The sequence below is a fragment of the Desmodus rotundus genome, chromosome 1, assembly GCF_022682495.2.
Source record: "Desmodus rotundus isolate HL8 chromosome 1, HLdesRot8A.1, whole genome shotgun sequence".
Lineage (NCBI taxonomy): Eukaryota > Metazoa > Chordata > Mammalia > Chiroptera > Phyllostomidae > Desmodus > Desmodus rotundus.
The window spans coordinates 205,347,796-205,359,437 of record NC_071387.1 but is presented as its reverse complement, the minus strand read 5'-3'; the positions used below and the strand labels follow the sequence as shown (position 1 = coordinate 205,359,437).

At 55.0% G+C, this 11,642-nt stretch overlaps 1 protein-coding gene across 1 annotated transcript; it reads left to right on the top strand.

The window, feature by feature from the left end:
* Positions 1 to 8,574: 8,574 nt before the first annotated feature.
* Positions 8,575 to 9,144, top strand: LOC139440738 (annexin-2 receptor-like). The gene has a single exon (XM_071220741.1). The coding sequence runs from the start codon at positions 8,575 to 8,577 to the stop codon at positions 9,142 to 9,144; it is 570 nt and encodes a 189-aa protein (XP_071076842.1).
* The last annotated feature ends 2,498 nt before the right edge of the window (positions 9,145 to 11,642 follow it).

Below are 11,642 nucleotides of genomic sequence, written 5' to 3'. Positions count from 1 at the left end.
TTTTGACGGTGGCTTTGTTGGTGTGGTAGAACTCCGGCTTCAAATTCGCGTTTTCGCACCCCTGCAACGCTGTTTTCTCTGCGGGGGCTCGCCCTGTGGCGGTGGGTGTGATTTCTCCGGGTTGCTCTCTAGCAACGTCTCTCTGGGAGCAGAAGGCTAGAGGGGGTGCCTGGGCGCTGATTTCAGGGAGACCCGTGGGGTCGTCTCCTCCCTGCGGGGTTCACTGGTCGGCCCCACACCCCCACCCCGCCACAGGTTGGCTTCTCTCTTTGCTTTGCTCCTGGTTCTCCCTACCTTGTCCTGTGGTGGTGATTGCTCGTTGCCCCGTGCCCGTTGATTCGTATTTCTTTCGCGTCTACCTTTTCACTTGAGTTTGTGCATTGCGGGTAATTCCGTTTTCAACTACTCGGGGTTTTTTTGTTGTTTTTGACGTCTGGCTTGCATCCACCCACCAGCGAAGAGAGCATAATCACCCAGGCTGCTGGTACGGCTGAAGGATTTGGTTCCTCCATGAGCTTGGACACTTGTGGCCTCCTGGGCTGAGGTCTCTGCGATGGAGCAGCACTTTCTTGACATTGTGAAGCCAACGTGGGACGCCTGTGACTGGGCGCCACAGCTCCAGCCTCTGTGGTTGCTTATGTCTGAAAACTCTGAGCTGTGACTCCTGTCCCTCCACCAGTTACTGGGAGAGTCCCCAGGCTGCTATAGTACAGACCGAGTGGTGGGGGTTTGGTGGATGGTATATTGTTACTGAATGGACCCCCCTTTTGCTCTAGGCGTTGCCCCCCCCCGCCCCCACTCCTTACTTGTTCTACTTGCCAGGTGTCAGGGGAAAGACATCTTTCAATGCCAGACATTGGTGAAAATGAAAGGAATTATTTATTTAGCACTCATACAGACTGAGAGTATGACTCCGTGTGTGCATGGAAACGAGTAAAGTTCTGTACAATACGCACAGACACAACAGTCCTTCATTCTCCCCTCCTGGAGGTCCAGGATACTGTTTCTCAGGGAAAGAAGTAGAAGTCCCTGGCTTGGGTTCCCGGCACCATCAGCTGTGTGTCGTGTGGAGATCTCCAGTTAATGCCAAACCCTGTGGCACCTTCTCATGTCTCACCAGCAAGAGTCCTCTCACCCCCTTTCTTCCAGGCAAAGTGTCTCCTGCTTCCTAAGCCACATGAGAAAAGGGAGCACCCCAAATCCATGTGGTTCTGACTCTCGCCAAAGCCAAGTGGTGCTCTCCCAGCAAGGCTGCTGCCCCTGGGTTTCAATCCCAGCACCAATAGGGCTGCTTCCTCTGCAGCCCTATTTCCAACTCCTCCCATAACTGACTTCACCTGGCAAGGAACCAATGCTCTGCAAGCTCTCCAGCAGGTGCTGTAACCAGGGGGAGCTGCCTCATTACATCTTGGGTGGAAGTCACTCCTGTGCCCCTGGCCCTAAGGGTCGCCACAGCTATTTAACATATCCATGGAAACAGTTAAAGGTGACAGATACGTTAAATGACCATGCGGGAGGTTAGCTGCGAAGCTGTTGCTATTCAAATCAACTCCCAATGGCCCTGCTCCAGGCGTCCCAACCCTCAGCTCAGACTTGTGGGGGTGAGGACATCCTTCATATATTTTTTCTATTTCCTGAATACCCTGAGTTCTCCACCCCACTACAAATCCTTCTTTGCGCGCCCCCCCCTCCCTTTGGCTGCACCCTGCTACCAGGCTACGGTGGCGCTTACAACGGGGAAGTGCTTTGCAGTCCTGTTGGTGGCTGCGCTCGGTGCACCAGCGGTACAGACTCTTCACCGGAGCCCAGAGCCCCCGGAAGGCAAGCCCAGCGCAGCGCATTCCGAGCCTCTCGCTAAAGGCACTAAAGACCCCAGCAGCAGCCGCCAGCGAGCCTGAGCCCGCGAAGGAATCCCGGTCCCAGCGGCTTTCGCTGGCCCTATTGCCCTACGCGGGAGACGGACTGCAGATCGCCAGGACCTTTGAAGGCGCGCGCCCAGCGAGGCCCCGAGCTGTGCCGCACTCTGAAGGTGGCGCGCGGTCACAACCTGAGTGGGCTCCAGTCCGTCTGTGGCATCGGCGGCAGGCCCACGGAACGCTGCTGCCACGCGCTTTCCTTTGCCGGCTCAGGAGCTCCGGCAGGTGCTGGGGGCGTTCTCTGTGTCTCTCTGCCGTGGCCAGGACTGGGCTGCGCTGCGCTTGGCTCGCAGGGGCAATGGGCTCCGTTTAGGAGTGAGCACCGCTCGTAGACCGACGTCAGCCGCCAAGAAGGTGTGGAAAATTCGTCCTAAGTGCCGAGGTGGCTTGCCGACTCTCCCAGTACCGGGTAGGGGGGCAGAGGCCACGGCCCGAGTCTTCGGAGGCCAGTAACCACGGAGGCCGGGGCTGTGGCGCCTCGCCTGCGGACTCCCAAGCCGGCTTCACAGCGTCGAAGAAGTGCTGCTCCATGGCCCAGACCTCGGACCAGGAGGTCACAAGCGTCCCAGCTGATGCAGGAGGCCAAGCCTGCCCAGGTGCCAGCGGCCTGGGTATTTACACTCCCCTGGCTGGTGGGTGCATGCAAGCCAGATATCGAAAAAACCGAGGAATTCGTAACGGACCCAGCCGCCTTGAACCATGCAAGAAAATAAATAGACTCAAAACAATACGAAAAAAAAATGTACTGGAGAGCACAGAGCAGACAGCAAGCACACCGGCAAAACAGCATGGCCAGACCCAGGAAAGAAACCTGGACAACACAGCCTCCAGAACGTGGACAGCAGGCAACTGCCCGCAAAGGCTGGGAAACAGCAGGTGCCTGGAACCAGCCTGCACTCACTGCCCTCTAGGCTTCTGAGCCCAAAGCAGAATTGCCGATGAGAAATGGAGAACCCGCAGAGCTGATCCGGGCCTACGGTGCCCGAGAAAATAGATACGCTCTAGCTCCAAAGGTCCGAGAACATCATACAAGCATTCTGGCGAGACAGCGTAGCAGCACCACCGACACAAATCAGAGAACCATGCAGTGCCTGGAGAGCAGGCACTGGTGCTGGCAGGCGAAGACACAAGGGGTCCCTGAAGTCATCCTGCAGTCACCGCCCTCGGGGAGTCTGGAGCCCTGTGGGCTCGGGGCGCCAGAACCGCCACCCACAGGCAGGGACTGGGGTGGGGGCTTCAACAGGACTCTCGTGTGCACCCCACAGCCTTGGAAGAATATTTAGAGCTCCTGCTTGATAGGAGACTATCTGAAAAGCAGCAGGAAGCACAGCTTATGAAGAGGAGAAAAAGGAAGCGCGTTGCCCTTTACAATGATTGGTTATCACAGTCGGGGGTTTCCAGAAGCCACAGGGTTGGTTAGAAGCCACGGCCACATACCATATTAGGAAGAAAACTGAAGTTCCTTTCCCATATTCGAAGTTATTTACACGAAATAAATTTGGGTGGTGGTGTGTAATATCCGCTATCGGAATTTCCAAGCCAGGAAATCCCGCTGTCGGAATTTCCAAGCCTGGAAATCCCACTACTGTGATTTTTATCATTTTATTTTATTTTATTTTAATTACATTTTATTTTACTTTATTTTATTTTGTGTTGTTTTGTTTTATTTTATTTTAATTATTTTATTTTATTTACATTTTATTTTATTTTGTTTTGTTTTGTTGTTTTGATTTGTTTTATTTTATTTTATTTATTTTATTTTATTTTATTTTATATTTTATATTTTATTATTTTATTTTATTTTATTTTATTTTATTTTATTTTACTACATTTTCTTTTCTTTTCACCTCTAGGACCCGGATCTTCCGGTATTAGCGCCCCTTAAGTCCCAGGTCGGCAGTTTCTGGGTGGCTGCACCCCCGAATGCGTCAAGACAGTTTTCGCGTCGGCCACCACACCGCTGTTTGCACCCCTCTGGGCCCTGGCAGCGTGAGATGCGCCGCGTGCTCCGCCTTTTCTCGATCCCCGCGGCACAGCTGCTTTGTCACACGCGGTTTGGAGCACTGCCCGCCTGGCTCGCGGCTTCTCCGATGGTTTCTCCTTGTAGCCGCGGGGGTGGTGGCCAGCCAGGTGCTCTCAGTGGCCCTGCGGTCTTCCCCAGCCCCGCATCTGGGGCAGGCTGGGGCTGGCTGGGGCGCCCCAGGCAGGAACCGGACCCAGTGAGCAGGTTGTGCTCTAGCCCTGCCTCTCATCTCACTCTCGAGCCGCCCAGGCTCGCAGGGAGCGAGGCCAGCGCAGCACACACCTGCTCGGTGATGAGCGTGATTTCTCCGTGCTGGGATCCCGAGTTAGGCAACAACAGGCGCTGGTTTCCGCCTGACAGCGAGACCCTAGGAGAGCACCCTTCCAAGGCGTTGGCTCTTGCTTCTCCTGCACGTAGTTTCTCTCCAATGGTTTGCTCTGCAGGGGCCTAGTCAGGCCCTTGAGGCTCAGGTGCTTTCCTGAGCGCAGGAATGGGTGAGGGTCCTGGGTTTCTGAGGGGAGGGGAGGAGTTCACAGGGCAGGGAGAGGATCGCCCTGCCATAGAGACAGGCCGTTCAGAGAGAAAGGTGGCCCCGCAACTATCCCCACCCAGGCCCTTTCATGCTCCAGGTAGCTGAGGGAGAGGTCAAAGTTTTTCTTGAATCTGCGGGGCCTTGATTGCCTTCAGCTCAACACAGTCCAAGGAGGCACGTTTGGGAGAGGCTACTTCTGACCTCCTTCACCTCCAGGAGAGAAGACAAGTGTGATCCAATCCAATCGTTAACAGAATCACAGCCTCAACCTCTGGGCTGCTTTCAGGAGGTAAAAAAAATTGAAAAGCCATTAAGGGTTCAAAAGAAAGGAGGCCACAAAGACATACTCACATCTAATTAATTCTAAGAGGAATCTCGTTCCCTCAGGTTCACAGCTTTGAAGTAGGTCTGTATCTCACCATTACCGTTGCTGCATGATTCCAACACCAGCCTTCTTCTCCTGGCGGTATGGGAAATCCTGACGCAACTTAACACGGGCTGGCTTCCTGGATCCAAGGAATTATGGGTCCAAACGACTGTTGAGCAAAGCTGGGCAGCATAGCTGTAGTTGTACTTTGGGCTTAACTTCTCTCCATACTATGCAGAGTAACTGTAGAGAGAGCAAGTCAGTTAAGTGACAGGGTAGAAGATGCGTCTGAGCATCCTGACCATGATCAAATGAATTCAAACAAAAATGTTGAAATTAGTAAAATGAATATAAAGGGTTCCAAAATAAAGATCCGGCAAACGTGGGTTTCATACCTACTCTGTAAATGTCAGGTTCTGAGCCGATTTGTTGTTAGAGATACAAATGTCTCGCCTTCCCAGCCAGCCTGAACACAGCCTCTGGGGGTGGGGTGCTGAATCTGCCCTGGAGTCACCTGCAAGTGCTTCCTTAGGCCAGGGAAGGGAAGGGAAGCTCAGGGCTCCACCCTCTTTCCCTAACACCAGACAGGGAAATACTGCAGAGATGATGAAAGATCTGGAATTACCAGTACTCTTTATGATAAAGTTGAATTACAGTCCAGACAAAAAGGAGTGAATGTCTTTCTCTGAAAATACACATACTGACTTTACGTAGTCAGCAGCATACACGTGGGCCGGCTGCCCCAGCAAGCCAGGATGCAGGGAGGCTCATTTCTCAGGTTTCTCTCCAGCAAAGTCTCTCCTGACACACAGCCCTGGAGGCGATGGCTGTGTGCTGCTTTCACAGCATCTGAGTGTAGTTTCTTTGCCTCCCTGCTTGCCTCGCTGCTTTCTGCCATGTGCACAGTTACTTCCCTCTACTGTTTGCTGATGGGTCTTGCTACATTGTTCTGACCCACTGATGGCTCTGCCCTCTGTGCCCCTTTATTCCTGTTTCGTGGGATATGTGGATTTTCTCCATGTTGACACTGAAGCACTTAGTGCAGATTAACAGCGTTTTCCATCACGACTCTTTGGACCACTGCGCCTCTAGCTGCTGTGCCCCAGTTGCAGGGATGTATCTCGCAGCCATTTGGTAATAGTTGCAGATATATAGATCCGACTTAATGGATTGTCCCTACTCTATGCTCCAATGTTCGTATTTCAAAGGGTGTAAGGGTTTCGGGCTCTGACGAGGTTAGTGTGGATGAGCTCCATTTCGGGTTGGGCGTCTTTGGGCCACTGCACCACTGTTGGCTGTGCCGGCCTTCGCCCTGCTGCAGCGTGTATGATGTCCCCGGCTTTCCTCCAGCAAGGTCCCTGATGGCACAGAGCCCTAGGGGAGCGCGCCAGCCAGCCGGTTAACACAGGGACAGCAATGATTCCATGTCCTCCCCCCACAGCTAGCTGCTCTCCCCTGGCTGCAGGGTTTGTGGTCTGTGCGTTTTGCCCACAGTTCCTCCTAGGGAGTTCTGACCTACAGATAGTTCTCGCTCTATGCTCCTTTCGTCGTCTTTTTGGGGCTATGAAATCCTTTAGTTGACATTGTTAAGTTAAGTCCTTTCTCAGATATGCTTTTCTTTTGGTCCCAGTTGGTGTGGCTCAGTGAGTTGAGCGCCAGCCTGTGAACCAAAGAGTCACGGGTTGGATTCCCAGTCAGGGCACAGGCCTGCTTTCAGGACCAGGTTTCCCAGTTGGGAGCACAGAAGCAGCAACAGCACACTGATGTTCCTCTCCCTCTCTTTTCCCTCCCTCCCCCCTCTAAAAATAACGCCCCCCAAAACTAAAACTAAAACAAACCCAAATACGGTTTTTTGGAGCACAGCAAAGCTGTGGGCAGTGTCCTCAACAGCCCCATTACAGCCTGTAAGATCTCTGCGAGTTCTCTCCAGCAGTGTCGCTAGGGGCTGGGAACCGCAGAGGGGTGCAGGTGGGTGCTTATCACAGCTCTTCCCTGCCTGCAGGGATACTGCTCTGTATGATTTGCAAAGATCCTCCTAGGTAGTCCTGAACTATAGCTTGTGCCCTGCTCTAAGCTACGTACTTGGCCTCTTTGGGTCTACAGAATCCTTGAAGATGACGTTGGTAGTGCGGTTAAGTCCGTTCTCTAATAAGATTTTTTGGACAACGGCAACGCTGTGGGTTGACTGGCCCAGGAAGCCCTCTTCCAGAGCTGCTGATTTCTCAGGTTTCGCTCCAGCAAAGTCTCTACTGACACACAGCCCTAGAGGAACACAGCTGGGTGTCGTTTTCAGGGACCCAGTGGTTTCCTTTCCACCCTGGATGGGTTCTTTCTCTCCCTGCCTGCCTGGCTGCTCTCTGCCACCTGCAGAGTTGGTTCCCTGTGGTTTCACTATGAGATGTGCTACGACGGTCCCACCCACTGATTGTACCGTGCACGGTGCCCCCTTTCCCGTATTTCATTTGGTGTACGACGACGGTATTTTTGAGTGTGACGTTGCTAACGCAGATTAAGTCCCTCTTCAGTTTGGGCTTGTCGGGGCCCAGCCAGGCTCGGGGCTTTGCCTTCCCTAGACCGGTTGCACCCTGTCGGATTTCTCCGATTTCCCTCCGGGAGTGTGTCTGTGAGCATAGAGACCCAGTGGTGTTTGTGGGGGATTATTTCAGGGACCACTTGGTTTCCTCCCCCCTGAAGCCCTAAATGATGTGCTCCTGCTGCAAGGAGAGTTCTCCCTACGTATTGCCAATAGTTCCTGCCACAGACTTCTCACCGGTAGGTGGTGTCTTGCACTGAGCTCCTTTCTGTGAATTTGTTCCGTGGACGGATTTTTGGACAGTGCCGTCAGTGCAGATGCATCTGCGTGCCTAACGGTGTTTGGAGCCCTGCACCGTCGTTGGCCCAGCTGTAGTTTGCCCTGTGTGAGCGAGTGTGCTTTCTCCGGTTTCTTCTCCAGCAGTGTTCCTTGCGTAGAGCCCCTGTGGAGTTGGTTGTGCGGTGATTTTCGGCACAACTTGATTTCCAGCGCCCCCCCCCCACGCCCCCGCACCGCTACTTGCTGGCCCCCTGCTGCAGGGAGAGTTCTCTGTAGGATTTGCTAATAGTTGCTGCCACATACTTCTGAGCAGTGGGTTGTTCCGTGTACTTTGCCCCTTTTTTCGTATTTCATTCGGGTTACGGATTTTTTGACGGTGGCGTTGTTGGTGTGCTAGAACTCCGGCTTCAAATTCGCGTTTTCGCACCCCTGCAACGCTGTTTTCTCTGCGGGGGCTGGCCCTGTGGCGGTGGGTGTGATTTCTCCGGGTTGCTCTCTAGCAACGTCTCTCTGGGAGCAGAAGGCTAGAGGGGGTGCCGGGGAGCTGATTTCAGGGAGACCCGTGGGGTCGTCTCCTCCCTGCGGGGTTCACTGGTCGGCCCCGCACCCCCACCCCGCCACAGGGTGGCTTCTCTCTTTGCTTTGCTCCTGGTTCTCCCTACCTTGTCCTGTGGTGGTGATTGCTCGTTGCTCCGTGCCCGTTGTTTCGTATTTCTTTCGCGTTTACCGTTTCACTGGAGTTTGTGGGTTGCGGGTAATTCCGTTTTCAAGTACACCGACTTTTTTTTTGTTTGTTTTTGACGTCCGGTTTGCATCCGCCCAGCAGGGAGAAGAGCATAAATACCGAGGCTGCTGGTACGGCTGAAGGCTTTGGCTCGTGCATCAGCTCAGACGCTTGTGTCCTCCTGGCCCGAGGTCTCTGCGATGGAGCAGCACTTTCTCGACGTCGTGAATCCGGCCTGGGATGCCGCTGAGTGCGCGCCACATTCCCGGCGTCCGTGGTGGCCGATCTCCGAAGATTCCGCGCCGCGGCCGCTGCCTCTCTACCCGGTACTGGGAGAGGGGGCAGGCCCCGGTGGCGCTTACGACGGGCAACTGCTTTGCAGTCCTTGTTGGCGGCTGCCCTCGGTCTACGAGCGGTACAGACGCTCTACGGGTGACCAGAGCCCCTGGGAGGCAAGCCCCGCGCAGCCCAGGCCCAGCGTCTCGCTGGAGACCCCAGCAGAAGCCGCCAGAGAGCCTGAGCCCCCAGAGGAAAGCGCGTCCCAGCCGATTGCACCGGCCCTGTGGCCCAACGCCGGAGACGGACTGCAGATCGCCGAGAACCTAGAAGGCGCGCGCCCTGCAGAGCGCCGTCCCTCTCGGCGTCCCGCCGGATGGTGCCCGCACCCGGATTTCTCAGGCTGCCTGCGCTGGATCCGTCGCGCTGTCTGCACCCTGAGCCGCGCGGCTGCTGGCTGCTGCGCGGCCTTCTTGGACGTGAAAGAGCCCTGAGATCGCAGCGGGCAGGGAGCCTTTGGGGGCCGTCCGCGGCACAATAAAATGGCGTGGTGTTCCTTCAGTGTCCCCTGGCAATTATCGTCTCTTTGTCCAGGCAGCCCTGGTCTTGCCGTGTCCTCGCTCGCTGCGTCCTCTACACTTCTTGCTTTTATTTTCTGGCTTTTACTGTCGCTGCTCCATACTGGCTCTAATGACTGACAGTCACTGGTACTAACCGGCTGCGTTCATTACAGACTTTTACTTTTGGACGCGTTTACTTACACAGAGGACGTTAGAGCGGGTCAGCTCCGTTGTCAACTACGAGCGTTTGGTTGATGGACAAGGCTCAGTGCCCTCGGCTCTCTGGCACCTCTCGGCCGACGCAAGGCAGCCGATTTCTCCGGTTTCTCTCCAGCAACGTGTCTGGCGGCAGAGCTCTGGACTGCGGGCTGTGTGCCTACTTCAAGGAGACCGTTGCTTGCCTCGCCTCTCTACCCCGCTCCTTGCTTTCCGGGCTCTGCGGGGCTGGTTCTCTGTGCCGTGTGCCGAAGGATCGGGCCGCCTTGTGGGCCCCTGATGGTTGATCCCTGCTCTGTGCTCCTTTACGCCTATGAAATCGTGTCTACCGTTTTCTCGACGTTGACGTCGTTAGTGCCGGTGCACTCCGTTATCAACGGCGGATCCCGGACCACGGCACCGCTGTTGACTCTGCTCACGTTCGCCCTGTTGCGGAGCGCAGGATTTTTCCGGTTTCCTTACCGGAACGTCCCTGTCGGCGCAGAGCACTAGAGGGGCGCGTCAGCGCGCGGAGCCCTGGGAGGATGGTGATTGTGTCGCCTCTCTGCACGGCTAACTCCTCTCCCCCGGCTGCGGGGTTTGGGGTCTGTGCGTTTTGTCAGCAGTTCTTCCTAGCTGTCCTGACCTACCGATTGTGCCCTGCACTATGCCCCTTTCTTTGCCTGTTTGGGACTACGGAATCCTTGACGTTGACGTCGTTAGCGTGGGTTAAGTCCACTTACGGATACGCTTTTCTGGACCACAGCAACGCTGTGGGTTGGCTGGCCCAGCAGGCCCTCTTGCAGAGCTGCTGATTTCTCAGGTTTCGCTCCAGCAAAGTCTCTACTGACACACAGCCCTAGAGGGCCCCAGCTGGGTGTCGTTTTCAGGGACCCAGTGGTTTCCTTTCCACCCTGGATGGGTTCTTTCTCTCCCTGCCTGCCTGGCTGCTGTCTGCCACCTGCAGAGTTGGTTCCCTGTGGTTTCACTATGAGATGTGCTACGACGGTCCCACCCACTGATTGTACCGTGCACGGTGCCCCCTTTCCCGTATTTCATTTGGTGCACGACGACGGTATTTTTGAGTGTGACGTTGCTAACGCAGATTAAGTCCCTCTTCAGTTTGGGCTTGTTGGGGCCCAGCCAGGCTCGGGGCTTTGCCTTCCCTAGACCGGTTGCACCCTGTCGGATTTCTCCGATTTCCCTCCGGGAGTGTGTCTGTGAGCATAGAGACCCAGTGGTGTTTGTGGGGGATTATTTCAGGGACCACTTGGTTTCCTCCCCCCTGAAGCCCTAAATGATGTGCCCCTGCTGCAAGGAGAGTTCTCCCTACGTATTGCCAATAGTTCTTGCCACAGACTTCTCACGGGTAGGCTGTGTCTGGCACTGAGCTCCTTTCTGTGAATTTGTTCCGTGGACGGATTTTTGGACAGTGCCGTCAGTGCAGATGCATCTGTGTGCCTAACGGTGTTTGGAGCCCTGCACCGTCGTTGGCCCAGCTGTAGTTTGCCCTGTGTGAGCGAGTATGCTCTCTCCGGTTTTTTCTCCAGCAGTGTTCCTTGCGTAGAGCCCCTGTGGAGTTGGTTGTGCGGTGATTTTCGGCACAACTTGATATCCAGAGCCCCCCCCCCCACGCCCCCGCACCGCTACTTGCTGGCCCCCTGCTGCAGGGAGAGTTCTCTGTAGGATTTGCTAATAGTGGCTGTCACATACTTCTGAGCAGTGGGTTGTTCCGTGTACTTTGCCCCTTTTTTCGTATTTCATTCGGGTTACGGATTTTTTGACGGTGGCGTTGTTGGTGTGGTAGAACTCCGGCTTCAAATTCGCGTTTTCGCACCCCTGCAACGCTGTTTTCTCTGCGGGGGCTCGCCCTGTGGCGGTGGGTGTGATTTCTCCGGGTTGCTCTCTAGCAGCGTCTCTCTGGGAGCAGAAGGCTAGAGGGGGTGCCTGGGCGCTGATTTCAGGGAGACCCGTGGGGTCGTCTCCTCCCTGCGGGGTTCACTGGTCGGCCCCGCACCCCCACCCCGCCACAGGGTGGCTTCTGTCTTTGCTTTGCTCCTGCTTCTCCCTACCTTGTCCTGTGGTGGTGATTGCTCGTTGCTCCGTGCCCGTTGATTCCTATTTCTTTCGCGTCTACCGTTTCACTTGAGTTTGTGGGTTGCGGGTAATTCCGTTTTCAAGTACACGGACTTTTTTTGTTGTTTGTTTTTGACGTCCGGTTTGCATCCACGCAGCAG